The following is a 19,535-nucleotide window of genomic DNA, read 5'->3' as shown; positions in this document are numbered from 1 at the left end:
TTTTATATTTTTTATAGAAAAAAAGATTAATAAATGGAACTCTGGAGGAAATGCACAGTTTAATTTTCCTATATAGTACAGGGGGACACATCTGAACTCTAAAAATAAGCTACTCCCTCCTGTAGAAGAATTTAGGAGGAAAGTTATGGAAAGCTGCTGCAGGTTGGTATGACAAAGTGGTTAAGAGCAGGAGAGGAGGAGACTACTTGCTAATGCAGGTATAAGCTGACACTAAGAGATTCAGGATTGCTTTCTACCACAAGACCAGTGGGTGTAAAAAGAGTAATTGTCAGTAAATTAAATACTCACTTCTGATATGGGCAATGTGGGTTTTAACAGAATCTAATCTATCCTGCTACATTTGCACACTCGTATCTTCACACTAAGCTTTTTTTTTTTTTTTTTCCCTGGAGGTAGGGAAGTGACTGCTACATGTTTTGTAAATTGGTCAAAGTCTTCTTTGGAGAAGGGTGACGTGGTTGTCAAGAGTAAAACAAATGTCAAACACAAGAGGTACCTGACTTTCAGTTTTGTGCACATAAGATCTGACACAGATCTTCTTCTATTTTTACATATATATATTTTTTTCTAAAAACTTTGACTAAAGTAAACACACACCTTTAAGAGAAATACCATGTTTTAGGGCTAGATGAGGATGTAATTAGCAGGGTCCTCCGCCAGATGTCCCTCCAGCAAACCCTGGAGCCTACATTTATTTACACACGAACAAGTTTTTTTACCAAGTGAAAAAGTGCCTGCGAGCAGTGCCAACTGTGGTACCTCAGTTGCCAGCAGTGCTAGGGAGGCAGGTGGCAGAGACGACAGGAGAGGAAGGCATGGGGCAGGCTCTTCTGCCCAGCCACAGTGCTGCTGTCTCTCCCGTCTGATGCCATGTGCTTGGGCTGCACTTGCTACCTGGGTGCTGCACGTTGCTGTTTAGCTGTCCTAGACAGTGGAGGAAAAACAGAGTGAGTGGGAAAACTGTAGTTATAAAAGGCCTTATTCCATGACAGGATGAGGCTGTGACGAGCGCTGATCCGAGTCTGAGGAGCCTTGCAGAACCGCCGCCTTCACTGAAACTCCAGGTCTGGCTGTAACACAGGGAAGAGCACAGGCAGGTTAGGATTTTAAAAATGAATTCTAATAGGCAAACGAAGCGTCCCTGATGAAGAAGCAGCTGGGAATAAGAGCAGTGCGAATCGAGAGGTGCAAGTGTTGCACGCCTGTGTGCACCCACCATATGCGACACCGGTAACGGAGGAGAGTCACAGCCCCAGACATGGGCTCTCGTGTGCTCCCATGTGCAAGGCTCTTGAACCGCGCACTGTCGCTGTTGGCACTGGTATACCCTTCTGCTGCTCTTTATTCGGATGAGACCCATCTGAGCAGCAATTTCCTGACTGACTATGAACCTGACCGTGGGGGTGTTGTTGACTCTTCACAAGATGCAAGGCTGCATGTTTTCACATTTGATTATGCTAGTGTGCAAATTCCTTGTGAAGTTACTCTTTGGATACTCCTTGCCTCTCTTGCAAAAATAGGTAAGTAGAAAATGGGATCTTGGGTTCTTCTGTCTGGATAAGAAATTAGAAATATACCATGTAACCAAATATTTTCCAGGTATTTTTGTGGCTGGGATTGTTTTTACAGGTCCTGTACTGGAGAGAACTGTTGTGTTCTTTGACTTTGACAATTACGTATTTTCAACTCAAAATGCTTCTAGCTTATTAAAGTAAACATATCACCTGTAACATTAATGTCTCTTAGGTCATTCATGCTTATGAATAGCAATGTATCTCCTGCCCCCCTGGTTATTTTCATCTTTTTTTTTCTAACCTTTAAACGTCACAAGATACCAGAGCTTAGAATCTGCCATAGCTGTAGAAATCAATAAAAGATGATTGAGACTTTACATCTACTTAATCTGGTGAGGGAGGAAGGTGAGAAGTGTTCTTCTGTTGTGTGAATAACAGGAAACAGTTCCTTATGAGTCTTTATTTTAAATGTTTGTTCAAGGTTTCTCTGATAGACCAATAGGGTGTAGGTCATCAGAGAAGTAGGGCAAATGCTATTTGCATCTTGCTTCTATTTTAGTTCGATATATGTATCTGAACAAAGAAAGACAAACTCACATAGAAGAAGGCTCTGCAATTAACACAGCAAAAATATCATCTATCCTGTATCTTTACGGCTGGGCTCAAACTGCTTTTGCCATTTAGAACTAATGTAGCAAAAATATTTAAATGCAGGTGTAGATGACAATGTCAGGAGCTTTGTATAAGTGTTTTTCTTGCCATGTGATTTTCAAACATTGCTATAGAATGGTCTGGTATGTGTGACATTATTTTCTGGAGGTAGTCTGAAGATATTGTCAATTTTTCCTAGCGCAGTCAAACAACTGTCAAAGATCATTACTGCTGACCATGATTTGGCAGTTTCGTAGTAGTTATTTGTTCAAATCCAACTCCTATGAACAGAGGTTTTTATTACTAAAACAATTACCAAAATTGCCATGAATGTAATTTTGTTGTTATCTCCTCATAAGTGTGTGTTAACAGTGAGGACATTGACTAATTTCTTTATGCATCTTCTATAAAAGCACAAGACTTGCCATCTGGCTGATCTTCTCTACTGCCTGTTTTTGAGCAAGAAATAGATCTTTCAGAACAGGAACTTTATGATTCAGCAGAGTAGAAGGACTTGTTCCTTTGTTGGGAATTTTCCAACAAAATTACTGTTGAAAAGTGTAGTGATGTTGAATTCCAAGCTACTTTGGAAAATTAGCTAGTGTGAATAAATGTCCTAGGAAAGATTACCAAATTAAAAAAAAAATCAGTATGGCATTCATAAATGATCTTCCTTTTGGATTTTAAGTTTTTGGGTAGTGAAACACTTCTGAGATCTTGAAAGCCTTTCTGGGATGGAAACATAATCCCATCATTCTGTAAGTTTGGCAGAAGATTTGAATGATTTTTTAAATTATTATTAAAAATGAGATTAATAAACCCATGACTTTTTATTTTTATTTTTATTTTTATTTTTATTTTTATTTTTATTTTTATTTTTATTTTTATTTTTGTTTTTTATTAGAAGTAGTTGAGCTTGCAAGGAAGTCATTTTAAATTTCATAAAAATAATTTCTCTTTTCCTTTAGTTTGAACACTGCCATTTGAAAGTGACAGAAATGCAGTTACGTCATTAACAACCCAGTTTATCACCTAGCTTCATCTAGCTTCTGGTATAGAGATGCGGTTACTGGATTTATAGTCTTTTTTAGATTGCCTCATTCTCATTCTTTTAAATTTGGACTAACTTTTACATTTATATATACGAGACAGCTCTCACTCACAGTATGTTTATACAGTACCTGATACAGTGACCAGATGAACCATAGTTAGACATTACCACAGTAGCAGGTGAATTATATGAATGCCTTGCAGTAGCAATACATCCAATACATCAAAGTGGGCAAGAGGATATTATTTTATGATAAGTGCAGCCTTTTTTTCTTGGTAGTTATTCAGCAAGGAATTGTTTCTTGTGGAGAACATTTTTAAAATGTCCATGGACAGATGTTTAACTCTTTCTAGAAATGGAGTCCAGGTTCAGAAACCTAGAAAAGAGATTCTTGGCCAAATTCTTCCCCTGATGTAGCAGTGAAAATCCAGAGATGATTCATTTTGAAGGAAATAGTACTGTTTGTATTTACGCTAGTAATTCTAAGAGCAGAACCTGGCTTGAAGACAAAATATTCAGTGATAGTCAAAACATCCGTGTGGATGTCAGGTTAATTTAAACTTGAATAACATCCCAATTTTTTATTCAAGGTTTCCATCTCTATCACCGGTTACCAAGACTCATGCCCGAAAGTTGTGTCCTGATTGTCATTGGAGCACTAGTTGGAGTGATCATTTTTGTCACTGATCACAAATCCCCACCAGTGATGAACACGAGTATTTACTTTCTGTATCTCCTTCCACCTATTGTTTTGGAGGAGGGTTATTTCATGCCAACTCGCCCATTTTTTGAAAACTTTGGATCCATCTTATGGTGGTCCGTGCTGGGCTCTCTCCTGAACTGCTTTGGCATCGGCCTCTCCCTCTATGGAATCTGCCAGATAGAAGCCTTTGGTCTGACTGACCTGAACCTGCTGCAGAACCTGCTCTTTGGCAGCATGATTTCAGCTGTTGATCCTGTGGCAGCTCTGGAAGTTTTTGAAGAGGCCTCAGTTAATGAGCAGCTTTATATGATGATTTTTGGAGAGTCGTTGCTAAATGATGGCATAACTGTGGTGAGTTTGTTTCCATTTCTCATTTTCTTCTTTCTGGGCTGTTGTGTCTTGAAAGGCTTTTTGGAGTAGGGCAAGAGTAGTTCTGTGATCCCAGACATCTTATTGTATGGATACACTCTTGGCAGCCCACACATGATTTTAGACAGGTAAAAGCTGTATTGGATATTAAATCTTTCAGAAGCAAACTGACATAATGGTCCTGGAAAAGGAAAGCTGATAAATGCTCACCTTTCTCAAGTATATAGAAACTGCTTCTGGAGCAAGAGATACATTTTTTTTTTTGAAAAATGAAAGGAGATATTTTAGAAAGCTCCTTTTGCTTTCCTTTTTTTGCTTTCCCTTTTTGCTTTCCTTTCCCTTTTTTTACTATTAGCCCTACTAAAATTGGGAGCAACCTGAAATTCTAGTTTTAGGCCACAGTGAACAAAAATATTTAGAACGCGTACCTTTTCCAAGTATGAAATTTCAGGTAGGAAATTCATTCTATGGGAACCAACAGAAACATTTGTGTGCTGAAAGTTAACTGCAGGTTAAGGAGTTTTGCTAGATAAGATCTTTATAGAATTTAAAGTCAGGAATCTGAAACACATTAAAAATGTTCAGATACTGTTAAATAGGAAGCCCAATACAACTTGGACTTCTTGCTAAAATCTGTACAGAGTTCATTGTTGAAAGACTTCATGGGAGTAATGCATTTTACAAGGGATGTGAAAAGGAAAAGCAAAGAGAAAAATAATTTCTTGCTATAGCCTGTTGATCATAAATCCTTGATCTTGTTGAATTAGTGAGGTAGACCTGGTGTAGAATTAATGGTCCATTACTGCTTGTGTTTGTACACATGCTGCTTATATGTTATAGTTATTACAAGAAACAAAATATCACTGCCACTTGTCTTTTTGGTTCTTTTAAGTCCAGATCTCAGAAAGTAACACCCATTCCTCACCCTGGGAGGGGTGATTCAGTCCATCCACTTCCATGCATGTTTGAACTGGCTCTCTACCCTGTTGTCTACCATTGGTTCCCAGCTCTGTATATGATGTGGGTTCAACTCATGATGGCATTTACATGAGCTTTCAGTCAGGATCCCCCCATCACATGAATTTGTAGGGATAGGAACCCTGTTAAAGTAGTGGTATTTGGGTATTGCTTAGAGGTACCAAATGTGTTAGCAAAAGAAATGAAAGGGCTGTGCACTGTGCACCACTGTGAGGTGCCTTCACCCCTCTTGCCTCCGTTCTGTGGCTCTCCTCACAGCAGCTGTATTGCCATCGATGTGCTAGCTGCTGCTCATACACCTCTGCATCCCTCACCTCTCATCCTTTGCCTTGGCTTTCAAGTTTCCAAATCCTCTACCCCCTAGCTCTTGCATTTGAGAAGGCTGAAATGTTTCTCACTTGGGTGGAGACAATTAGGTGTTTTCTTTTCCTCTCTGATACCCTCATTTGTTGTTGTTTTAAAGTTCTTAAAACTGTTTACCTCAGATGTCTTATCATTTCCTCCCTGGTTTCTCTCTTAACAGCTTACTTTGAGTTAACCTTTTGTCTTTTAGAAGGTAATATGACTGAGATAAATTTAAGTGCATCTATGTATTTTGTTATTGTTTGAATACAAATATTCACCCAGTTCTCTCCAACTTGCTTATCGGCTTGAACATTTTTTTTTTCTCCATCAGGAAAAAAAAAGTTATAAATTTTGCTGAACTTGTACTTTATATCTAAGGTGGTAATAGGCCCCACTCTCTCATATTTAGTTCAATAATCTAGTCACTAAATTAATAGAATATAGAATGAAAGTGGTGATTTTGGAATTATTTCTTTGAGTTCGGGAACGTGCACAAATTCGATATTTAACACCTTTCCCATTATCTTTAAAAGAGCTAAGCTGGTGGGCAGAACAAGAAGGCACTAAGTCCTGTTAATAACTTATTTTCCAATTACAGCTTCTGGGCTGAGCATTAGAATCACAGTGCGGACACGAGCAGGAGCAGACCTAGCATGAGCCACGCAAAAGCAGCATTTCAAGAGCTCATCTAAAACAGTTACTTGGTAAATACAGTGCAGATGCCATTCAGATCTGAAGACACTAAAGTTTCGCGGAGGAACATGTTTTTACTGTAAAGCTTTTCAGGCCTCTGAAATTCTGCTTCCACCCGTAACCAAGTCACACCTGTCTTGGCATGAGCTGGGTACTGGCACGCGTCAGGAAACAAAGTCTTTCCTCTCACTATTTCACCTATGAGGCTTCATTTTAGAAACGTCCTAGGTTTTAGAAACCTTGTATATCATGTTGTACTCAAAATGAAGTGGCAGTGACCACTTTCTGACATGGTGTCCTTTACCTCTCTAATGCCTCTTTGGAGGTCTGTGGCCACCAAAAAGTAGGGGTGTCAAGGGAGGAGGATGGAGATTTCTCTGGATCTGCTGTGGAAACTGCTTGGAGTAGAATAAAATTCATGAAGTGAGAAAGAAGAAAGAGTTATCAAGGCCATCTACATAGGTGGTCAAGACATTTACTTGAAAATCTGAGTTTCTTAGTGACATTTGCAGAGTCGTTAAGGGAGGCCTGTTACCAAACTATCCCTTCTCTTTGAGCAAACCTCGGCATTCTAAGTGGATCCAGGCTTTCCTACCAGTTAAAGAATCATCAAATTAAATTAAATTATTTAAATATTTTATTTAAATATTTTAAAATTTAAATTACAAATAATCCACTTACTGGTAGAAACATTACAAACAGCATTTACATTCCACCTTACTTGTATGGTGACCAATCCAGGATGTCATACAAAACAGTTTATTCCCACAAGGCAGATCACAAATAGGGAAATTCTGTTATTATACATTTTAGGAGCCATAAAAACAAAACAAAACAAACACACAAAAACACTTAGTCACTTGCTGGTGACAATTTGACTTCTGAAAACTGAGCACTGTTCCTTACCTTGGTCCCAGGTAGAAAGATACCTAAGACTTAGCCAGAATTTATAGTCAACGAGAAAAGGAGAGCAGAAAGAGCAGGCTTTGTAATTAAACACTTTAGTAAATACAATAAGTTTTTTTTCTTTTTCAATTGAGACATGAGCCTTATTTCTCTTTTCTGCCACTGAAAGCATAAGTTCATACACAGTCATTAGGAAAAACATTTCTGCTTATTTTTTTAGAATGCTTTCACCTGGAATATTTTGTTGTGCTTTATCTGTTCCCAGAAATACTAGCAGTGAGCCTCCTGGAAAAAAGACTTTGTGACAGCCCAAGGTTATATGTTCCCAGCAGCAATTTAAGATTAGATAATAGCTGGGGTATGATTATTGTCCTAATGAGCTTGATTCTTCTACCTGCAAATATCTGCTTTAAGCTTCTTAATAGCTTTCTTAAATTAACTATATGAAGAAGAAAGACCAAAGGAACTCAGATTAGACAAGTAGTTTAGGTCTGTTTTGTACCAGATGGCTTTTGGGACTAATACTTTGGTGTAATAGCTGTGGAGAATTGGTGATGTTAGATGTTTTGAACATTCCCTAGAAAACTGAAAAGCAACCTCTCTGTGTAAATGTTCCCTGCAAATAAACCTGGCAGGATTTAATGGTAACCAACTGTCAGCAGCCTCTAAGACGTTTTTATTATTACTCCGTTCATTCCTGTGGATGCCTTCTAACAGCTTTTAAAAGATAGATGAAAGTGCAAAATACCAAAGAATTTTCATTATTAATCTCTGCAGAACAGAAATAATTAATGTGTGATACATCTGTCTGAGCTAAACTTAGTGAAATTATCTCTACAGACTGAGCTGTATAAGGTAGTAAATTCAATCTCTCCAGTTATCTGACAGTGTTTTCTTTTGCATTTCAAGCTTTCAGGTCAAAACGTGTTAAAAAGCCTTTAGAGCCCAAGAAGAGCTTTTAGTGCCTGCTGTGAGCCTCACAGCAGCACTGACACAGAGTTACTGCAAAGGACATTAAGAGGCACCTTGCCCTCTGACACTGCTGCTACACTAATAGAAAATGTGTAAGGTGCAGGATGGGCTGGGGAACTGTCAGTTTACTCATGTCCCTGGGGGCAGCCCTAAAAGAGAATGCCAAAAATGAAGAGGTTTGGGACCAGAGCAGGACCTTTTTCAGCCAGGCTCAGAAAGTGTCATTTGAATATTTCTAGCACTGAAAATCTTTGTGACAGTCACTTGCTGTTGTTGTTGTTGTTTTTTCCAAGAATCAATCAGCATAAACAATAACTACTGTACTAATAAAGTAACTCATTAAAACTCTGATTAAATGACCTCTACTATTACCAATACCAATAATAAAACAGTAACAGTTGTATCTCTCTAGAGGCAATATGCTACTTGCAATCCACAAGCTCCTGTCCCCTCTGCTTGGCCCTCTTTCTTTCCCATTGCTGTTGTGATGCTTTTCATGATTTTTATACATCAAGTATTACCGAAAAAACATCTGATATTTCAAAGCCTATACAATGAAGTGTGTCTGATCTACAGGTCACGACAGACTGCCTGAATGAGAGTTAGGACAAAATTGTGATTCTTAGTCACTACCCTGCCTTGCCAGATCTAGAAACAGAAAGCAAACGTGAGGGAGAGCCTGGGGTAATTAGGGTACCTAGTGCAAAGGTCAATAATGAAGTTTGTCTTCAAAGAAAAAAAAAAAAAAACGGAGCAAGGATATTTACCAGTTACGTTAAAGAAACCATCTAGGCATCTTTTCTACCACACTTTTTTGCTACATGCAGGACATCTGATAGACCTCTGGGACTTGTTAAGATCCAGATGAGGTTTCAAATGTTACTTTTCTGAGTTGTTGAAAGCAACATCTGGGTATATATATAAAAAGCGTGCAAGTCTGCCAGGTATGGAAAGATATCTGACTGCTGTCTCATTGTTTTCATGTATAGGTGTTATACAACATCTTCATCGCCTTCACCCAGATGCACAGATATGAAGAGATCGAATCTATTGATATTCTTGCTGGATTTGCTCGCTTCTTTGTGGTTGGGCTTGGTGGTGTGCTCTTTGGCATCGTCTTCGGATTTGTTTCAGCATTCATGACTCGATTCACCCACAACATTTCCGCTATCGAACCCCTGCTAGTCTTCATGTTCAGCTATCTATCATACCTGTCTGCTGAAATCCTTTACATCTCGGGCATTTTGGCGTGAGTATGACTTTTCAGATACCCTTACAAAGGAAGAGGCTTTCTTTCAAGGAGGTGTTTTTTTGGTTGAGATTGGGATAATACAAATGTTTTCAGTGTATGGCCTGCCAACCTGCAGTGAGTTAGGAGCTGTATAAAGTGCAGTGGTAACTAGGACAAGGAAGCCCATAGTCAGTATGGGGCTCTAACACAGAGGTGTGGATATCTAATCTGAAAAATATTTAGGTGTTTTCTGGTTGGAAAAAGTATTGCAAGATTTTTGGTAAGATGACTAGTGCTGCCACCATCTGGTGTCATCTTTGGGCCTACGTCTGCAGTTTGTTTCATGTGGTAGCATTTGTTTTAGAAGAGAATGATTTGATAATAGACCAATGTATCTGTATTTATTTCTATACATCATCATCATCAAGTTAAAAGGGGGAAGAAAGAATGCTAATATGAAAAAAGTAAAGAAAGTCTGTGTTCTTGCTTCTGTATAGAGTTGTGAACATCAGCTTTAACATGATATACTGCAGTTGCATTAAATTTGAACAGCATCACTGGATTTGAAACAGGGCAAAAGCAGGCAAGAAATGCCAGGCATATACATACACACAGTGTATATGTGCATGTGTATGTGTGCATATAGTCATGTATGTGGATACTGAAGTTTATGTCTTTGATGTGGTAGAGGTAACTTTCTATTGTAATGCAGAGGACTGTGTTCTTAATGTGCTGTGGCTGCATGTGTGCCCTGTGCAAAGGGAAGGTTGATCAGTAAAGCAGTCATTATGGGAGGCTGAGTAAGGGGCGTTTTGGGAAGGAAAGAGGACAGATGTAGGAAAAAATTTGAAGGGCAAAGGAATGGAAGCAACGGTGAGTGAAGTTACAAGGAAATGGCTGATAGGGGAATCTGAACGACACTATGCCAAACAGCAACTTAGAGTAATGAAGAAATGGATTGGTGGCAGCAACCTTTACTCTGAACTTGTTCACTGGTGGACAGAAGGGCATTGTGAGCCCTGATCCTCCTGAAGGACCAAGGATTATTTCCACTAAGGAGGATGAACAGGTTTAACCTAACAATGGGTGAATTATTTAATAATTTGACTATTTAACCCAGTTAAGTAATTAGGTTGGAAATATGTTCCTATGAGCTAATGATTAGACAGGATTCAAATCTTCGACTATTTTTTGCAAGTCCTACATGCTTGCTTTTATTGAGGTGACTGGTGACCTTACTTGAGCCAGGTGAGACTTACTATATTTTGGAGACTTACTATATAGTGAGCACTAATACTATAGGAACAGTGGAAAATGTAAGGCTCATAGGGACATGCACTGCTCACCACATTGCTTCCCTGCCTATTCCTTGCACTATAATATTTATTCACTTTATTTCTTTTGTTTTTTATTTTTATTAGAATAGTGAAAGTAGTAAGAGAAAGTTAATACAATGGGGATTTATTATAATTCTATGCTTCATTAAGGAAATTATTGCTTGTTTTAGGGATGGGAACTTTTTGTCACCCTCCTGAATTATTGAGGAATTCATTCATTTTTCACTTGGATCATGAAACTCTATTATGCGTATGTCTCTGAAAGTCAACAATATTAAACATTAATGCCTAATGGCCTTGTCTTAGAATGTCCTTGGACCTGCTAAATGTCTCAGTTCCATGGGTATGCCCATGAGATTGCTTCAGTGGAAATAAAATGAGTAGAAACTAGATGAAGGATTCCTTAATGAGCTGTCACCATTCTCTGAATTCCCAAGTTCAGAAAAACGTCACCACACAGAAGCCCCCAAAGACTATGGTAACATCAACAGGAGCTAGTTAGCTGAATGGTGAAATATTTTCCTAGTGTATAGAACTGAATCTGTCTGCTCGTCTACAGCTATGAAGAATGAAGGGGAGAAGAGGAATACTTAGGTGCTCAATGTCCAGTTTAACTGGAAACACAGGACACAGAGGTAAAATATTGCGATTGATGAGGGAACATGCCACCACATTACATATCTCAGTGTCTTTGGTAGGATTGCTTGAAGAGCAAGGTACTGCTCAGGACGTATGGTATCAGCAGCTGTGCTGGGTTGTTGCTGATACCTTTGAACATATTTTAGCCTTGATAGAAGAGCAAATTGATGGAAAATATTCCTTTGGTTTCTTGGGCACATTGTTCATATCCTGGGTAACTGAGAGGGAGGAAAGACAGCCTCTAGGATGACTGCATTTTCTCTGCCATACAGAAATGAGCCAGAGTGGGTGGAGAAGGACTGATGCTCAACCTTCAGCTGTTGATGTGCCAGCCACCTAGTAGGGCACAGCAAGGAGTTTTGGGCCCAGTGCTGAACTAGCACCATCCTCTTCTGCCACCAGGTCAAAGGAAAAGATCACCGAGTGGCAGATTATTCCCCTTTAACTGATCTGCCCACTCACAGGCTGGTACAGAATTGATTGCTCTTTGTTTGACACTCAAATATTTGGTTCTTTGTGCATTACGCCCTCAGAATAAAATGTACTTTGAACTAGAATGTGATACTCTCACTTCCCCTTGGAGAAGGCTAGCTAATTTTCTTCCTTTTTCCTGTATGCAAAATGGATTTGAAAGCTCAATTAAGGTGCATCTTTTATCCAGGGTCATATAACTGACATCACTGAAGAAGTAAAATTCTGCTTTGTATTAGGAAGGGCACTAAAAGCTGGTGACAGAGAGTGGGAAGCACAGACGATGAGAGCTGAAGCTGTTCTTAAATCCAAGGACAAACACATAGTTGTTGCTGATCTCTGATGTTTTGCCTGGTACAGGATGACAGCATGTGCAGTGACGATGAAAAAATACGTGGAGGAAAATGTTTCCCAGAATTCCTATACGACAATAAAATATTTCATGAAGATGCTAAGTAGTGTCAGTGAGACACTGATTTTCATGTTCATGGGAGTGTCGACAGTTGGGAAGAACCACGAGTGGAACTGGGCCTTCATTTGCTTCACTCTGCTCTTCTGCCTCATTTGGCGGGCACTGAGTAAGTCAGATTTTGCGGGCAAGCTGTTCTGCATCTCTGAGAGAAAGGCTTCACTGCAGAAGTATGCTAGAAAAGTCTGTGCAGACTGGTATAACCGGTTTAATAATGAGTTTACTAGGCGTGTGTTACTGACAAATTCATTTCACAAATCTACGCTTGCAGGAGAAGGAGGGGAAATGCCCCAAACGAATCTGCAAGCAATGCCATTCTGCAAGCACTAACTATATGATTTGGACAGAATGAACTATTTTAAATAAAATTAAAATATTTCCATGTTATGCCTATGTAGATGCTGACATCTTTGTTAACTATCCCCTTGGGTAAGTGGACTTCATAATAATTTCATCACACACTGTAATTAACTTACTAATTAGATAATGTACATCAGCACACCTCTGGTCCTATGGCACTGAAGGTCTGTGGGTCAGGAATGCCTGAGGCTTTGAAAAAGAGGGAAGATGTACATGCATATTAATAGATGAGTGAATTCAGGACTCTATTTCCCTCCTTATGCCACAGCGCAGGCCAACCACACCATGTTGACGTTCCTCACAAGTCAATTTGTACAGACTTTGAAGTGTTAAACTACTAAAAAAAATGCCTATTTGAAGTTATTCTGTTTCTACACACTATCCCTCTCAATTCCTGCAAAGATTTCCTGCTCCCTAATTTGTCCGACTGGGATTCCTTTAGCGTGGGCAGCCCTGAACAACCTGAACTGATTAAAGCTGTTTTGAGTCGGAAGTTGGACTAGATGATCTGCAAAGGTTTTCTACTTGGAGACTAACATTTGTGAACAGCTAAGTACTGGCATCCAACAGTTGCGAGTAAGGTGCTGTTTCTTAAATTGCTTCGCAGGTGGGTCATCCTCTGTCAAACAGAGTAACAGAGCAGGAGGAAGATGCTGGCTTGTTCCTCAAAGCCCATAGAAGTTTCAAGATCTTTGAATTTCAAAGGTCTGGGAGCCTTGGAGGAAGGCATTCAGCCACAGGAAAAAGAGGAAAGAGGAGGAACAGGTTACCCAAAGAGGTTGTTAACCTCCTGGTCAACTTTCAATTCTTGGAGACATTCAAAAGCCATCTGGACCGGCATCCTGGGCAACCTGCTCTATGCGACCCTGCAGGAGCAAGCAGCGTGCACTAGATGATCTCTGGACATCCCTTCCCTTTGCAACTGTTCTGTGGTTCTGCAGGGCCTGTGAGGGTTCAAGTGCATGTGTCTAAACAATCTTGTAATGCAGAGGTGACACAAATACTCACAGTGTAAGTGATTCTGGTGGATTCACAGCAAGAAGAAAATACTTTACATGTTCATGTTGAGTCAAGCCTGACCATCAGCTTTTTAAAGGCTTAATTTTGGAGGCCACTTTGAGATAACCTTCTAATAAAGACAGAAAAGGTGCTTTCTTGATACAAAAATCACTCTCCAACACCAAGAGAAGAGCTAGAGCTTTCCAGAGGAAGACCAAAATATTTTTACCCTAAATCCATTCTGGTTTTTTTTTGCATCGTTTTGTCTGAAATTTGAATAAGTAAAGAGATTTTGCTTTACTGAGTTTCAGCCTGACCAGTTACCATCCAACATAAGTAACAAAAAATGGTCTGACATAAGGCAGCAACCAGCAACCTAAATAATCAGGTATCGCTACTGGTCTTACCTGCAACAATCCACAGAGCTTATCAATGACTAATACATGCAATAATGCCAGTGATTAACTGAACTTGTCAGCATTTATATCAGTAGTATAACAGTTGCCATACAAACATAGGAGAGACACATCTCATGGAAGGCAAAGGCAAGAAGAGAAAATCAAGCAACACACCAAATGTATCTATAAAGAGAAGTTGCAGTCTTTACATATCCACAGGGTGCTTCATTAATTTAAACATTTCGTTAAAAGAAAAATTGAAGCAAAGAGACGGTGACGTAAAGAGAGAATAAACCAGAATAAAAGCTTTTACTCTTTGCTCTGTGAACCTATCCACAGGACTTGCTGGTGAAGCACTGTTCAAACACTTTGGGTAGATACTGTGTAGAAAGCAGGAAACATTGCAAGGGAGGGAACAGGAAAAACTCTCATCCGGTGGTTTATCACGTCTCCAGAACAATTCAGAGAAGAACTGTGTGACATAAATACAGATAGTAAATATATTTGTCTAATCTTACTTTTAAACCACGGAAGTGAATTAAGACATAAAGCAGTTTCAAAAACACTTTTATTTTGCCCATAACATTTCTCACAGTTCCTTTAGTTGGTCAAAAAGCAGGCACAAATGCCCCAAACTGTCAAAGTCCTGTCAACAGCTTCCTGAGCCAAGATGATGTGTTGCTTTAAGTAATTTTCTTTTCTGACTGCTTAATAACAGTTTCTTTGGTTGTTTTCTTCCTACCTAGGTGTATTTGCCCTCTTCTACATCAGTAACAAATTCCGAACGTATCCCTTCACCTTCAAAGACCAGCTCATTATTTCCTACAGTGGCCTTCGAGGAGCCAGTAGCTTCTCTCTTGCATTCTTGCTTCCAGTGCATCTCTTCCCTAGGAAAAACTTGTTCATTACTTCTACTCTGGTAGTTACATACTTTACTGTGTTCCTCCAGGTGAGTGGGTTCCTTAATGAGCTGCTTGTATATAACGGAATTGACTGAAATGTTTATAGTGCAGATTGCAATGAAATTTACTCTTAAACCAGGACAAACTAATATGGACAGATTTAGTGAGATATTTATGGCCAGATTTAGCCCTACACTATATAATTACCTTTTAAAGATTTTTTAGGTATCATTTTTCAGAAGAAATGTTGAAAACCCAGTCTTCTAAATTGTTCAGGTAAAAGGATCTACTGTTTCCAGAAACTTTTCACTGAACATGCACTTCATAATATATTCAAAATAAGTAGCATTTTAACTTTACATTTCAGCACAGTTATTCCTTACCAGTCTTGCTTATAAAACTGAACAGAAGACAGTAATTCTCTCTTATGTAAGATTTGAACTTCTGACATTTATCTTCATTCATCTTGGGACCAGACTGAAACAGCTTGAAAATCTTAGTAAAAGAATATTAAAGAAAACAAGTCAGATGATAGATACATAGATATGTAAGAACAAAAGTCTAGTGTAACTTCACGTGCTCTGTGTTATTTTACTTGGTTTACACCGCTGTACCAGGAAGAATTGAATTATCTAGACAACTTGCATGACATTTTCTCTATTTTGCTGTACAAGTATCTCATATAATTGAGGGTGTTGATGAGACTCTGTGCAATTGTAGTTAAGAGCTCAAATCTCACCTAAAATGTTTCAGATGATAGATAAACAATTTTCTTTCAATTTCCCCTTTTTAAATGCTAGATCCTGTACTAATGCAGCAGAGAATAGGGAGCATCTAAAAATGGCTTCAAAATAATATAAAAAAGTTTCATTCTGAAAATGTTGAAGTAAGAAGTTTCAAGACTTTAAGAACCCTAAAATAAAGTTTTGTTTTTAATGAGTGCGGTTTTGGTGAAAGTTGTGAATAGGTGAGTTCGTTTACATAGGTAAAACATTGATAAATCTAATTTTGAGTAGAAAACCTGATGCATACTTTAAAATTTTGTTTGTTTTTAAATTCTTTTCTGTAGCTCTCTCTGCAGGTAACAGGTTACTCTTCTAAGACACAACTTTTCTGATTGACTAAAACAAAATTCTTTGCTTTTTTGCCTTTTTTTTCTCTTTTCTGCTTTTTCTAAAGGATAATTAACATTTCAACTCATTGTTCCAAATGCAGGGAATCACAATTGGTCCACTGGTCAGATATCTAGATGTTAGAAAGACCAACAAAAAGGAATCTGTCAATGAAGAAATTCATGTGCGAGTAAGTTTTTGAAAAGGCGGAATGATGAAGGCATTCTAGCCCTTACATGTGGAACCTTGTGGCCATGGTAGTACAGATATATAAAAGCAGACTTTACAGAATACATCCATCCTCCTTTCCAGCTATATTTGTCAGCTTTCATTGTTGCCATCCTCTGTCTGATTCTTGCCACACTAAAACTTGAAAAGTTTTATATCAGTCATTATAATTAAAGTGATATGAATCATTGGTCTGCAAATTTGGTTTCAAGTTCTTCTGAGAAATTATCTTTCTCAAACATTTGCTTTAACTTTCCAGATTACCAGTATGTAAAATATTAGTTGACAGAATTACAGTCAAATGGACTCTACAATACTCTAAAAAATATATGTATATGGTTTCCTTCTCATTATAGGAAACATATTTGAAGTGAACAGAAACATCATGCCTTAAAATTAAGGAAATGCAGACACATGAGAAAAATCAGTGCATCTCAATTTATTTGAACGTGATGTGAAATTAATTCTTGCTGTTTAAATCTTTACAGTTAGTTTTTAAAGGAATTCATGTTTAACAACATCATATGTAACAGTATGCGTGTAACAATTGTCCATTTTCAAACTGTTTCAATAACTCTGGAAACACACAGGAGAAAACTGAAAATTCTGGTAGTTATCAGTGATAAACTGACCAGGTTCAGGACAATATTCAGAATCCTTGGGGCACTTAGAGGTCAAGGCAAGGATGAGGGAGTGAGGCTCCTGGTCATGCACCCCTCCCCTGTCAGGGAAGTGACACATGAGGAGAGGAAATTTGCCTGACAGAAACAATAATTTAATTTTTGGTCTCTGTAGACAGAGCACCAAGCACAGAGTATCATCTGTATCATATTCCGTTGGACACAGTCCTTTCCTTTGGCCTATTTTTTAAGCTGGGATGCAGTGAGATGATAGCAGACTGACAGACTTGCCACCTTGTTCAAATTATTGTCACTGCAGCTGAACATAGGAGATAACACAGTAGGACGTTTCTTGGATTTTTAGAGAACTCTAAATGTTTTCAGAATTTGCTCCCTCATCACCTCTTTTAAAAATCTCAAAATCCTGTTAATAGTTGCTTATTTGTGATGACATTATTTTCTCATAATGGCCACTTAAAATCTTTCTGTGTTTGTTCTTCTAGCTGATGGATCACTTGAAGGCTGGTATTGAAGACATATGTGGACACTGGAGTCACTATCAACTGAGAGATAAGTAAGCATCTCTTATTGCAGCCTACAGTAATAAAATAACACATCTATGATGTAAAATGCAATAGATAAATACATCAGGAAATACATCTTGTGATCCATAAAACTAGCATAGCATGAAGTACTGGGGAGGTTTCCTATCTCTTCTTAAAAAGTAAACTCCTGAGTAAACATTATGTCTCAGGCATGCAGAGCCCATATATTGTTTGCTAAGTTGCTTCCACACAAACAAGGAGAAAGTAGGCCTTCTGAAAGAAAAACATAGCACATATATGCATACTACAGGCATGGAAACAGCCTACAAACATAGCCTTGACAAAGATCTTAAATTGGCAATGCTCCTTTAGGCTTGGATTTAGAATGGAAGAAAAGAGTAAGAAAAGTGTGCTTCGCTTCCCTTCATTGTAAGTGGCCATGGCAAAAATGTTCCACCGTTGGTAAATACAGATTCAATAGTAATTAGTCATTTGTCCTTACAAGTCTTGCATTCAGTCATAGTTAAAATATTACTGAAGCAAATGGCCAAATGTAAATATCCATTAGCATACACAGATACTGCCTTTAATATGATCTACACTGGGGAAATGTTATGACAGTAGTGTTATGTCTTCTGTAAGCACAATGAGGTGGTTTTTGTGAAGCACTGTGCATTTTCCAGGCATCGTCAAGAGAATACATGGCATTCTTAGCTGCTATTTGCTTTGTATGCTTTTATCAAGGGAGTCCTGTGATCATATTGGCCACCATTTTAGTGTGTGAAGGAAGTATATGGGGATAGAATAATCATCCTTCTCCACAAGCACCCCATATCCATATGGAATAAAAGCAGTTCATTAGGCTATACCAAGATTTCTGTGCAGAAGCACTTTATCTCATCCCTGAGCATTGCACTCAGGTGATCCAGACTGGGGAGCTGCTGGTACATATGATAACTCCCTTCGTGTCTGTGGAAACCAGGGTATTGGAGGGTGAAGAAATCTGCCGTTCTACATCCTATCTTGTCCCAGCAGGGAGTAAAGCTCCAGCAAGGGCACATATCTGGACCCAAAACTTCTAGGCTCTTGTCTAGAGAACAACCATGTGGCCGCCATCTATGTGTCTATACAGTGAATAGGCTAACCAAATTCTTGGAGCAGTAATTCCAATCACATATCTACATTTCATATTTCAAAGAGATAAAACACATTATTTCCCCTTATCTCATATGTGTGCACAGCTATGATAAGAGAAATTTGTCCAAATTAGTCCTAAATGTAGTGTTTCAGTTCAGGTGCAGATGAAAAAGATCATAATGTAGATGAAAATATTTCATATAGGAAAGATTATATTAAACACCATAGATGTTTGTCCAGTCTATATGGAAAAAAATAAGTGAAATGACACTCTATATATCTCCCTGTTAAACAGGAAAACATAAAGAGCTCTAATCCCGGTGGAAACATATTTGTGTTCCTCTTTGGGCTGTTAGAGTAAGGATAAAAACAAGCCTTTGTTAAGCCAAAATGTATAAACTCTATAGTGCTTCTCCTAACACTGTGGACCACGTGACCTTGCTGTGGTAAACTACTCCTTTGAAAGAAACATCTAAGATGATCTTCTGTTATTCTGCTAAAAGGTCTGCCTGAAAGCACCTACCTGTTTCAAAACACACACATACATTTGCATTCAAATTATGTCACACATTAGCAGATATTTTATAATCTACAGCATGCATGCATATAGTACTTTGTGGTCCATTCAAATTTTCTGTTATTCAGAATACAAAGCAATATATTTTCTCCACTGTAATCGTCAGGATTTAAAATTATCAGCAGCATAATGGGCCCAAACTACTGTAACTACTGAGCCATTTGGAGGATTATTGGTGGCTGGCTGAATAGTTCAGAATTACTGTAAGAGCAGCTGCTGCTGTTATGCCCTATTAGAATACAACATTTGTACAAAAGCACGGAGACTGGCCATATTCTTTTCTTACAAATGAGGCAGTGTTATATGA

General features: G+C 38.4%; 1 protein-coding gene across 1 annotated transcript in view; it reads left to right on the top strand.

The window, feature by feature from the left end:
* Positions 1-1,264: 1,264 nt before the first annotated feature.
* Positions 1,265-19,535, top strand: part of SLC9A4 (solute carrier family 9 member A4) — a 30,254-nt gene continuing 11,983 nt past the window's right edge. Inside the window, exons 1-7 of the mRNA XM_088532643.1 lie at positions 1,265-1,541; positions 3,828-4,291; positions 9,193-9,452; positions 12,242-12,459; positions 14,854-15,056; positions 16,225-16,311; positions 17,473-17,543. Coding sequence (XP_088388769.1) covers positions 1,280-1,541; positions 3,828-4,291; positions 9,193-9,452; positions 12,242-12,459; positions 14,854-15,056; positions 16,225-16,311; positions 17,473-17,543 — 1,565 coding nt within the window. The 5' untranslated portion in view covers positions 1,265-1,279. The remainder of the gene's footprint in view (positions 1,542-3,827; positions 4,292-9,192; positions 9,453-12,241; positions 12,460-14,853; positions 15,057-16,224; positions 16,312-17,472; positions 17,544-19,535) is intronic.

This window comes from Tinamus guttatus, unplaced genomic scaffold, assembly GCF_059628265.1.
Source record: "Tinamus guttatus ecotype Peru unplaced genomic scaffold, ASM5962826v1 Tinamus_guttatus_pri_ptg000002l, whole genome shotgun sequence".
NCBI lineage: Eukaryota > Metazoa > Chordata > Aves > Tinamiformes > Tinamidae > Tinamus > Tinamus guttatus.
The sequence above is the reverse complement of the archived record's forward strand: the minus strand, read 5'-3'. Positions and strand labels throughout refer to the sequence as shown.